Here is a 12386-nt window from a genome sequence, read left to right on the forward strand (position 1 = left end):
CAAGCTATGTAAAGCACACACAAAAACGCGCCTAATCGCATTCCTGGGAAGCAACCCTTTGCTGTCCCTTCACGAAAAAAAAATCATAGTTCAAGCTAGGAAGCTCTAAAACATGCAAACGAGATGGATATGGATTCATGGGGAACTCATCTACAAATAACTCCAACTATTCAACCTCAGATTATGAGGTTATGGGGGTCAAAACCAGCAAAAACATCTCTGCTGTTTTCAGATTCAGGAATAATGAGTAGCCGCCTTTGAAAATCCATAGCAAGACCAATACTCATGGGGAGTAAGTAAATAAAATTGATATATGAACTAAAAGGTATCAGGTAGCTATAAAATTGTATAGCATCAATTTATCAGCCCTCGAAGGTCCTGAAAAGCTATGGGCAAAAACCATAGAAATGCTGTTTTGCAGAAACAGAGCAGCAACTTGTTTTTATCGCCCCGGCTAAACGGCTGAACCAAATTGAGTGAATGACCACTCAAAACGATCGTGGGAACAATACCTACAAAACATTCCAGATGACCCCCACCTAATTGTGCCATATAGGAACTCGAAATTGCTGGTTTCCAGATCTGAACGCCCAGAAACAGCAACAAGAACAACTTTTCCCCCCAATTCCTTCACATAGGTTTCTAGTCCTAACCCTATACTCCAAGAATCATCACTAATAGAGGGTGAGAGATCATAAATGATGGGAAACCTCACCTCTATGGTCAAATCACAAAGATTTGGTGAAGGGAAAAGTTGGGGAAGCTTTCTTGTTCTCCCTCTTCTTGTCTCCTTCCCTTCTTCCTCAAAGCCCTAAATCAAAGGGCAGCCATGAAGGTGGTGAAGGGCGTGGTGCAGTAAGGAGGCACCTGGGGAGGAGTGGGGAAGGAAGGGAGGAGAGAGTAGGTTGGCTGGAGAAGAGAGGAGAAAGGGATTCTTCCCTTTGGCTTGGGGAAGAGAAGAAAGATGTGGAGCACGCCTCCTTTTGTCGATAAAGGGCGCTTTTATTATCTCAAAATGTAGCATCAAAGTGATACAAAGAATTAGGAGTATCACCCGGCCTCTGCATAACTAGGATGCACACAGTCAAACACCAGTAGTCTGATTAACAGAAAGATAAAAGACCGACAATTCGGCAACAGTAGAGTCCATAGACCGACACTATGCCTATGTCGAAAGAGATGGTGGACCGAGCCGGAGATTATGCTGTCATCCATGTTGGGTAAACACCTCCATAGCCACCTGCTCCAACAGCGTACACACCGACTTGAATAGCGGTTGGTACTCCGCTCGTTGTAGCGTACACCACATACGAAGCGAGTGCGTACAACGAAAAATAACCTGCAAAGGAGAAACAATTTTGTCATTAAAAAAACATCATTTCTACATAGCCAAAGCGACCATAGTAAGGCATATACTCCCACCCTTATTAGCGTTTTGTATGCATTTGAAATACCGTCCAGCCAATGACCAAAAATATTGGCAACACTTGTGGGCGGATACAAATTTGACGCTATTTGGATGGCTGACCATGTAGAACACGCAAACTTACAGTGAAAAAAGAGGTGTTTAATTGTCTCGTCATGAGTACAAAACAACACTTCTTACTTCCCGACCAGTTGCGTCGTGCGAGATTTTCTTTTGTTAGCACAACTCCCCTACGGAGATACCACATGAATATTTTGACTTTAAGTGGTACCTTCGCTTTTCAAATTTTTTTGTTATTACTCACCGGTACCTCAGAATGCGTGAGTGCACGATACATAGAGTCTACTGTGAAAGACCTTGATGTAGTAAGGTTCCAGCGAAACACATCACGACCTTGTGTCAGCATAATCGAATCCAGACGGGACAATAGATTATTCCATGACATAAGTTAGGTGCCAATCAAATCCCGCCTGAACGAAATATTTGGCGGGGATGAGCTGAGCACTTGCGCAATAGTATTATTCTTATCGCGTGCAATGTTGTATAAGGCTGGGTATTGTTCTCGGAGACTAGCATTGCCTAGCCAGATGTCTTCCCAAAAACGAATCTCTGACCCGTCCTTTATCGCGAAAGACCCAAAGCGAAAGAGATGTTTCTTTTCCGCCATTAGGCCAGCCCAAAAGTGTGACTCTCCAGGTTTCCAATATACCTGAGACACTGCCTTTTGGCCTATATACTTATTGCGCAGCATGGTTTGCCAAACACCATCCTCAGTAAGAAGTTTGAACAACCATTTACTAAGTAGGGCCTCATTCTTAACCTGTAGGTCATGAATACCGAGGCCGCCCTGGTCTTTCGGCCTACAAACCACACTCCATTTGGCCAGTCTATATTTTTTCTTTTCACCATCTCCTTGCCAAAAGAACCTGGACCTAAAATAGTCCAATCTTTGAAAGGCCCCCTTTGGGAGCTGGAAGAACGAAAGCATATAGAGGACCATATTTGTGAGGACAGAGTTTATTAAAACCAACCGTCCTCCAACCGAGAGCAACTTGCCTTTCCAGCTGCTCAAGCGTTTCTCTAGTCGCTCCTCTACATGCTTCCACTCCGCAATGGTGAGACGCCGATAATGAATTGGTATTCCCAAATATTTAATTGGGAGTTGTCCATGTGCACAACCAAAAAGGTCAGCATAATCGGCCGCTGCATCAACGACTTCTCCAAAGTAGAACAATTCACCTTTATGGAAGTTAATCTTAAGACCCGACATTTGCTCAAACGCTGACATCAAAAGTCTCAGGTTTCTAGCCTTGTCTAGGTCATGTTCCATAAAGAGAATTGGTCATCGGCATATTGCAGAATAGAGAGACCACCATCCACTAGATGTGGCACTACTCCTGCAATCTGTCCGTCCTGCTTGGCGCGCTCAATCAGAATAGCCAACATGTCAGCCACAATGTTAAATAACATTGAGGATATGGCATCACCCTGTCGTAGTCCTTTTTTTGTCTGAAAGTAATGGCCGACATCATCATTGACTTTGATGGCCACACTACCGCCGGATACAAAATTTTGGATCCACTTGCACCATTTATCGGAGAAGCCTTTCATCCTTAGGGCCCGTTGGAGGAAAGACCATTTGACCTTGTCATAGGCTTTTTCGAAGTCTATTTTGAATACTACTCCACTCATGTTTTTTCGGTGCATCTCATGGACGGTCTCATGCAGGATTACTACACCATCGAGTATGTTCCTTCCTTGCATGAAAGCTGTTTGAGATGGCCGGACAACATGGTCAGCTACCGAGTTTAATCTATTCGTCGCCACTTTGGTGAAAATCTTGAAGCTGACATTAAGGAGGCATATGGGTCTGAACTGTGAGCACGCCTCCTATGGACAAGGAGAGCTCACATTGTGAGGGAGAGGTAAGAGATAAGGTTCAGTTTTTTTTTTCTATTTCTTGAATTAGAGAATATTTTGAAATTCCCTATAATATAAGCCATGGCATTGACATAAATCATAGGAGACGAACCCGGAGTCCGACTCGAGGAAATAGGTAGTGCATTTCGACTATCTCGGCGAGCCCGACACAACTAAAGAGTCGGATTTATGAATTGATGGACCAGTTAAACATGGATAAAGAGAGTCCGAAAGCACGATTTATGAAAATAGATTATTGGAAACCGGGGGTGTTACACGTACCCGTGCAATTTTTTTCACATTTTTTTAGAATTTATTTATAAATGTGTTTTTCAAAGTGGGTTCATATGTACCCGGGTTCATCCATGCACTTCTCCAACAGAGATATGCTTCCTCGCATGTATTGCTACTGTCCCTTCTTCCAGAGATTGCTGCTATTTCTTGTTGCAGATGTTGTCGTTGTTTCTTCTACTACAGATGTACTGCATCTGTAAACTAATATAATACGTTTTAGATCACAGAGGGAGCACAAAAGAGACCACCTTTGCGTAGCTTCAAAGCAAGCACATTTGCATACTATTTACCACTCTGTTTATTTGTATGTACTGTATATCCATAATGATCATACCATATATCGTTACTGATATATTTCTGCCTTCATCACCTCCTACGTGACATGAGAGGATTCATGACAACATCACTTGCAACAGTTTATCTTCATTTACATTGCGTATTGCCATCCTAGCTTATTTTGTAGTATCATTTTTTTGTAGGGTGAACATGAAGATAGGCTTAGGATGATTGCTAGAGGTAACTACGAATTTCATTTGGACCACCTTGAACGTGTGCAGAAGAACCTGGATTATGTGAGGTATGGAGCTGGTCTGATGGCGGTAAAGAAACATCTTTTTCGTTTCGGATCCTTCGCGATAAAGGACGGCTCGGAGATACGCTTCTGGGAGGACAAGTGGCTAGGAAATACCACTCTCCGAGAATAGTACCCAGCCTTGTACCGCATTGTACGCGATAAGAACGGTACTCTTGCGCATGTGATGACCACTTCTCCACCAGATATATCATTTCGAAGGGATTTGGTTGGAACCCGTCTTGTGTCATGGCAACATCTTCTATCCCGTTTGGATTCGATTAACTTGACACAAGGCCGGGATGTCTTTCGCTGGAATCTTACTACATCTGGGTCCTTCATAGTTGACTCTATGTATCGTGCACTATCGCACACAGATATTCCAGTGGCCAATAATAAACAAATCTGGAAATCGAAGATGCCACTAAAAGTTAAGATTTTCATGTGGTATCTTCGGAGAGGAGTTGTGCTAACTAAAAACAACCTCCCTCGACGCAACTGGAAAGGAAGCAAGAAATGTAGTTTTTGTACTCATGACGAGACAATCAAACATCTCTTCTTTCAATGCAAGTTTACGCGTTCTACATGGTCAGTTATCCAAATAGCGTCAAATTTGTATCCACCAACAAGTGTTACCAATATATATGGTCACTGGCTTGATGGAATACCAAATACTTTTAGTACGCTAATACGGGTGGGAGCGTCTGCCTTACTATGGTCGCTTTGGCTATGTAGAAATGATTGTGTTTTTAATGACAAAATCTCTTCTCCTATGCAGGTTATTTACCGTTGTATGCACTGGCTTCGTATGTGGTCTACTCTGCACCGAACGGAGTACCAATCGCTTTTCAAGGCGGTGTGTATGCTGTTGGAGCGGGTGGCCAGAGAGGTTTTTACCCAACATGGGTGGCAGCATAATCTCCGAATCGATCCACCTTCTCTGTCGGCCCCATATGGCTTTACTGTTGCCACTTTGTCGTTTTTATATTTTTTTTGTTAGACTGTTTGTTTGATGTATGTGTGCATCTTAGCTATGCAGAGGCCGGGTGTCGCTCTTTATGTTTTGTATCCGCTCGATGCTACATTTTGAGTTAATAAAAGCGCCCTCTATCGAAAAAAGAAAAAGAAATGTGAGGTATGGAGCATCACACGATTTTAGCTGCGACTTTTTTGTGCATGGTTTCAGCCCAGCTGATCCTTCTTCTGCTTTCTCCGCCTTTTTAAGGGGGTTTACCGAGAGGTGTGAAAGGGCAATGAAGTACATGATTTGGTCTTACATGGTTGTTATGCCTGCTTATTCTGCGTTTATTATTTGGAAAGCTTCAAGGAAACCAGAGTTATCGTCCAATAGTGACTCTACATCAACTTAGCCGAATGGGATTTTTCCATTTTTGCCATCAGCGAAGTCCCTGTTGTACTTTCTAACCGTACTGTTTCACTTCGCTAATTATTTTTGCGCCACTGGTCTGATGGGCGCATTCATGTTTCCAAAATGCTCCCAAGTTGTAACAGATAAGTTGTGTGAGGATGTTGGTTGGATGGTTCCTTGCACCTCAGTCTTCTGTTGTTTGTACATACTGTATTGGTTGGATTGGCCGATGTTGAGATAGTTGTTGGTTGAGACCGTTGTTCAGGTAAATGGTGGACTTAATAATTAATCGTTTGTTGATTAAGCGTAATCTCTATATCCCCAACTGGCATGCCCTTATGTGATCTTTCTTTTTTTAGAACGAAGGCTCCAGAGAAGCCCATCTTTGAATTAACAAAGCCATCAATCGACCAGGATAACAATGCAAGATTACAACCATACACCACACAAAGAAAAAGAACAGAAAAACGGCGAAAGGTACAGAGGCGCCGGGGACAGCTCACAATGCTCACATACAACAAGCTAGAGATAAGACAAAGAGCAAATGCTTGAAGATGCCAGCGACCTCTTGCACGCACAGAGCCAAGGAGGAGGCGACAGCCGGCTCAGGAGAGGGAAACGACGACAAAACAAGGCATGTCGTTGCCAATAACTCCAGGACTTGGAGAAGACGTAGCCTACCAGATCCATCATCAAAGAAGGCCCCTGCCTCCTCGCCCGGCTCGAGGGCGCCGCACCGTTGAATGATGGACATGTTCACCCTAGAACCTGGATGGCTGGTATCGGAGGAAGCCACAGGAGCGGAACCAGGCAATCCCCGCTTGCCGTCGTCGACTCACCTAGAGTAACCAAACGCCAAAGGCCAGAGCTCTGGCACGAAAGAGGGTGAGCAGCCAGGATGAACACACCCTCCGCCCACACCGCAACAAAGCCCACATCACATCCTTGTTCCCAAAAACAGCGCCTTCAAGAAGGTTACGGCGCCAGAAGCGTCGCCGCCGTCCAACAGAGTTGAGGTGTTAACCCGGGAGACAAGGGGGACGGGGGTGGGGAACAGGACCTGACCGACGCCTCCAGGAAGGTGAGCGGCGCCCGTGGGCGTCGCCGCCGTCGCAGCCGGCAAGGCTGGCAGGGTTTCCCCCGGTCCTGCATCCCGGCACCCGCTCCCACCCGACGAAAACCGGAGCCGCACGACGGAGCAGGCCGGATCTGGGGGATGAGCTCGCTGGAGAGGTGTAGGAGTGGAGATGGCCAGATCTGACGCCGCCGAGGCCGACGCCGCCACAGCGCCCTGGCCCGCGTCCTCCGGTGGATTCGCCGTCTGCACGGCCGAGATCCGCCGGCCCGCGCCCGCGCCACTAGATGCCGAAAGCTGGGGCGCCTCACCAGCCGGGGCCGCCGCCCCGAAACCTAGGGCCCCCCGCGAGCGAGGCGGGGCAGCGAGGGCCCCGCCGCCACCTTCATCAGCAGCGCGCGGGCTTGCCCGGCGGCTGCTTCAGGCGGCGGCGAGGGGAGATCTAGGAGGGGAGGGAGACGGCGCGGCTAGGGTTTCGCCCCTCGGGCCGCCCGAGCGGGGCGACGCGAGGGAGAGAGAGCTTTATGTGATCTTTCACTCCAAACCGTGTCATTAAAGTCCTTGTTCAGATCAGTGTTTCCATTAGGGTGTGTTCGGTTTGAGAAGAATCAAATGAGCGTGATATCTGACAACGTCGTGACAAGCATTTCTTGTCTTTCTTATGTTCTACTCGAAAGATAAGTCGGAACATTTTACCTGTAGAATTACCCATTTAAGATGCTCCAGGAAACTTTGTTCACGTTCATCACAACTCAGTCATTTGGTTGCCAGTGTAAAAACATCTCGTTGCAAAAATTATGAATAGTATGTATCCAAATTAGACAAACAAGAACCTCTATAATTAATGATGAAAAATTATTCACAATTTCTGCGGACATGTTTCACTAAAGTTTTCACCAATTTCAAACACCATGGAAATTTTTCCTATAACCAAGACGACAGTCTACAAAAGTGTAGATGAATAGATAATCTCACCCCGTGTGCATGGCATGCTCGGCTCCGAGATGTCGTACATGACCTATCCCCTGCCCTCTTGTACCACTTTTGTACATGTGTAAATGCGCACTGAACATATCAATACAATTCAACGGTTGAGCTCGGTAAAACAATTCCACGTATTATGTCCCTGAATAAGAATTGACACTTACTCATGAAGTGTCAGTCTGAGTCAGGGTTGAATCAAGTGGACCGAGCTTCAGCAACCTTGGCGACACAGTTCTATTTCACATACGCCCACCACTGAACCTAGTCTTTTTTCTTTGTCCTTGTCTTCAAAGATTGTGCAAATCAAAACCAAGTATGTGGCAATCATTCCCAAAAGGAGTCCCGCTTCGATACACTACAAGGTCTGTAGGTGCAACCTATCGAACCCCGCACCAACCACACGTGAGTGCTGATCAATTGCCAGACGAGCTAACAAACTTCTTTGTAAATTAGGAAAGCGTGTATAATAAGCACCAGCAGCCAGAACCACATCTGAAAAATTGTTTTAAATTTTGAAATGCGATTTTTCCCAGTTTTATTTCTTTATTAGTTTTTCTTTTTCTTTTTATTTCCTGATTCTTCTTTATAAACAAAAATTTCACAAATCGATAGCATTTTATCAGACTGTTTACATTTCCAAAAAAAATTCGGTAAATTTAAAATTGTTCAGAGTTTTTTTTAATTTCCCCATTTTATAAAAATAGTTGGATTTTATAAAGTTATAAATGTATTAAAATTGACTCCAGTTTTTGAAACAAGATACCATTTTCAAAAAATGCGCATTTTCACAAAAATTTCGCAGGTTCAAAAATCGTTGGATTTACAGTTCGTGAGAAAGTTTAAATCAAGAATATTTTTTGGCATTCTGAACAATCCTTGAACAATACCAATATTCAATGCAAAGTAAACCAAATTTGAAAAAATTAGAACACTTTATGAATTTATGAACCATAATTTCAAAACCCAAACAATTATCAAAAACTCATTTTTTTGGAAAGCCAAACAATTTTTAAATTGCAAAAAAATTACTAACAAAATTTGAAATAGCTGAATGATACTTGAAAGACATGATTTGTTTTTTGAAAAATACCCATTTTTAAAATTCGATAATTTTCTGAGTTTATGAGTAAAATTTTAAATCACAAACACTTCTATGAATTTTGAACATTTTTACAAACACAAATAATTTTCAAAATCGATGAACTTTTCTCAAATCTTTGAGCGCTTGGTCCGGTCCAACAAGCGCCCAGCGGGAGCGATGCCGTCACTTAGTTGGGCCAAGGCCTAAGCATTTTTTTTGTTTTTTATTTCTTCGTTTGTTTTGTTAATTCAGTTTTTCCTTCTTTAATTTTCTTATTTTTTTAAAGCTGTTCAAAAATTTGAAATATCATCTGAAATACCAAAAAAAATATTTTTAAGTAAATGTTCTAAATTATGATTTAAAATTCTTTTTTCCTCAAAATATTTATTAAATGATTTTTCTTAAATAGTATTTATTAATTTCAGGTTTTATCCTTTTATAAGTATTAGTTATCTTAGAACATACAATAACATTTGTAAGTATCTGTCTAAATTACAATTTCAAATTCTTTTTTCTTTAAGTCGGGCATGGATGCGTACCATGCGTATACCCACCTGCTAGCAAAAGTTGAAATCATTTTAAGAATGTCCCAAAAAACACCACGTTCAATGTAGGTTCTCCAGGTAGGCCAAAAAGCTTTGTTTGGAGCACGTTGTTTCTCGACGTCCGTTAAATGACCCCAATTTCTTTCGTTGGCTTGTATGAAAAAATCAAGTTGTTTTCGTTTTCATCATTTTTTTACATTTTCTAGAGTGTTCGCAATAAAAAAGGGCCATAAATGACCGGACGTGTCGCAACTTGGATTCGGTGTCGAAAATCGTCAAACCTGGTATGAATGCCTACCATGGGCATTTCCACCTGCTTGCAAAAGTTGGGGTCATTTCAAAAATGTCTAAAAATAGACCATGTTCAACCAGTGCTGCAAGCCAGTGTTGCCACAACCGTCGACAAGTTGCAAGCGGGTGCTGCGAGGCGGCCGGGGTTGCTATGACGGGTGGCATTGCTATGAGCTGATGCTGCCGGCGCGGCCATACTGCGACCCAGTGCTGCGGCGACACCGCCATGCTGTGAGCGGGAGTGCTGCATGTCGGTGTTGCGATGGCGCCGCCGTGCAGGCCGCCGGAGTTGCTAGGTGCTATGGTTGTGGTGGGGTTATGCGATGAGAAGACAGAGGGAAGGAAGATAATGTCGTGTTGACTTCCATTGACGGCTACAGACGCCCAGACTATACGGTTCATCAGGTGGATGTTGTTTTGCTTTTGTGCATCTGGATGGCGCCTAGCAGCCTCCTTACTTTTCTATCTCTTCTTCACATAGGCAAAAATTTCATGTAAGCCGGATATAAGCCTGCTATTGAACTTGCTCTTAGAAGGGTTGCAGCTAGGATGCAAGAGGCACTCCGTATATCCTGCAAAACCAACAAACTAGTTTGTTCCTCAATACCGTGCCAATACCATAATGACTCAATTGCAGTGTCCTTGTGCAAAACCAACAAACTAGTTTGTTCCTCAATACCGTTCCACAGAATGGATGTAGGATATACAACACTGACAGGATAATCTCTTAATCAGTCCGGATGGCGCAATCATTGGCACCTCACGATATTGTATAACAAGACTACATGCCAAGTTATACTTCAAGACGTATCATCCTAGAACAATAATAATATATGAAAATAAAAATACATAGCGATAGCATCGCCATGATTTTTTTTTTAGAAAAGGAGGACGACCCTACAACATTGAAATGCATGCGAAAGTGGAAATGAAAAAAAAAACATGAAAGACCAATACTCATGTACGGACGCCGGCGGTGCCGTTGCATTCAGCTTCCTCCATTGCATCCATACCTTTTCAGGCAACCCCGGCCGGTGTACGAGTCTCCGCGCGCCGGGCAGTTTTGGATGCAGCTTGGCCTGTTGCCGTCCAGGGCGCTCTGGCCGACGTTGATGGCGAGGATGCGGCGGTGGACCTCCAGGTCCACCGTGAGCTCCGGCGCCACGCCGTCCTCCAGCTTCATCGCTGACATCCGCTGCCGCATCGCCACCGCCGCGTCCATGCTGGCGGGGCCGCCGGCGAAGGTTGCAGCCTTCGCGCCCGGACCAGCGACCAGAAGAAGCGCGAGGATGGCAAAAGAGATGCACACCTTTCTGCCCATGCTAGCTTAGCTAATCCGTGTGTGCTATGCTGGCTATGATCAGCACTGGTCTAATTATAGTACATCGTGGTTTGGTACTGGGCACCTCTCATGGCCCCCATATAGATTGGACGTATGTGTCTGCTGACCGGCCTCTTGATTCCAATGCATTGTAGTTTCGTTTAGATATAATGTAAGAGGGACGCCTGATGTTGCTCCTCGCCAAACATACTAGTCACATGCGGCTTGGAAGGGTCTGAGGCCACGACGCATCTGACAAACTCATGTCATGTCCTAAACTTGAAATTTAGGTCCCTCGCTAACTTTTCTTAGAAACACCCAAAGTATAGGGGTATCTACTTGACAGCTGCCTGTTTCTTTTATTTGGGCAACTCCAACACGAACCACCAAATCATCCCAAATGCCCAAACCAGACTGTTTGGTTTTTTTTTGTCATTCAACCAAAGTTATCTTGACAGGTTCGGACGTCCAAAATCCCATAAGCCGGAACCAACCGAAAGTGAAGTTTGCAAGTGTCCGGACCTCCGTCACGTCGGACTCTGACAACGTGGAAACACCTAAGACCCCTCTCCTGCCGTTTCTACTCACTCTCCATGATGCATTCATGCCGACGTGACTGGATGAGGCAGCTTCCTACCTACATTCATGTTGGCTGACCGGTCATCTACTTGTCCAGCATTCATATTGGTGCGGCGACCGAGAAGCCTCCTCCAGCCGCCCGCATTCAACCCAACGCTTGACCTGCCCGGCTATTTAAAGCTGGTTGGCAATGCCCCAAAACCCTACCATTCCGAGCAGCTTCTCCCTCCATCTCAGCCCACGTTCCATCTCAGCCACTAGCCGACCACCACATCATTATCTGTCTTTGTCCATCGTCTGCCGTTGCAATGACCAGGAAATCTCATGGTTGGCGGAGGTTGTTGACACCGCAGTGCCACGTCAAGATCCACGTCGAGAGGCATGGCGTCATGCTTGTATTTCGGCAGGCCAACCTCACGCATTTCGTTGGGCCAACCTCCAAGCTCTCCGGAAGAGAGCTCAGACGAGTAGGGGATGGTGGAGGAGGAGGAGCACCACTCCATGGATATGGTGGAGATGGAGATCGAGGAATAGGTGCCATCATCCGGTTTCACCTTGCTGTAGGTGGAGCAACACTACATCCGGGTGTTGGCCATGGTGGGGCATGTAGGAGGAGGAGGCGCCATCGGTGCCCACGTTCCTCTGTTGTAGGAGGAGAAGAGGTACAATCTAGTGCTCCTTGTGGAGCACCGACCGAAAGAGAACTGTGACGTCCCCAATTTGACCGTACACTAATCATGCACGCAAATGTGTACGACCAAGATCAAAGACTCACGGGAAGATATCACATCACAACTCTAGACATAAATTAAAATAATATAAGCTTTATATTACAAACTAGGGGCCTCGAGGGCTCGAATACAAGAGCTCGATCATAGACGAGTCAGCGGAAGCAACAATATCTGAGTACAGACATAAGTTAAACAAGTT

At 44.8% G+C, this 12386-nt stretch overlaps 1 protein-coding gene across 1 annotated transcript; it reads right to left on the reverse strand.

Moving 5' to 3' along the window:
- Nucleotides 1-10198: 10198 nt before the first annotated feature.
- On the reverse strand, nt 10199-10917 carry LOC125529137. Its single transcript, XM_048693547.1, has one exon. The coding sequence runs from the start codon at nt 10875-10877 to the stop codon at nt 10545-10547; it is 333 nt and encodes a 110-aa protein (XP_048549504.1). The 5' UTR covers nt 10878-10917; the 3' UTR covers nt 10199-10544.
- Nucleotides 10918-12386: the final 1469 nt, after the last annotated feature.

The sequence above is a fragment of the Triticum urartu genome, unplaced genomic scaffold, assembly GCF_003073215.2.
Source record: "Triticum urartu cultivar G1812 unplaced genomic scaffold, Tu2.1 TuUngrouped_contig_537, whole genome shotgun sequence".
Classification (NCBI taxonomy): Eukaryota; Viridiplantae; Streptophyta; class Magnoliopsida; order Poales; family Poaceae; genus Triticum; species Triticum urartu.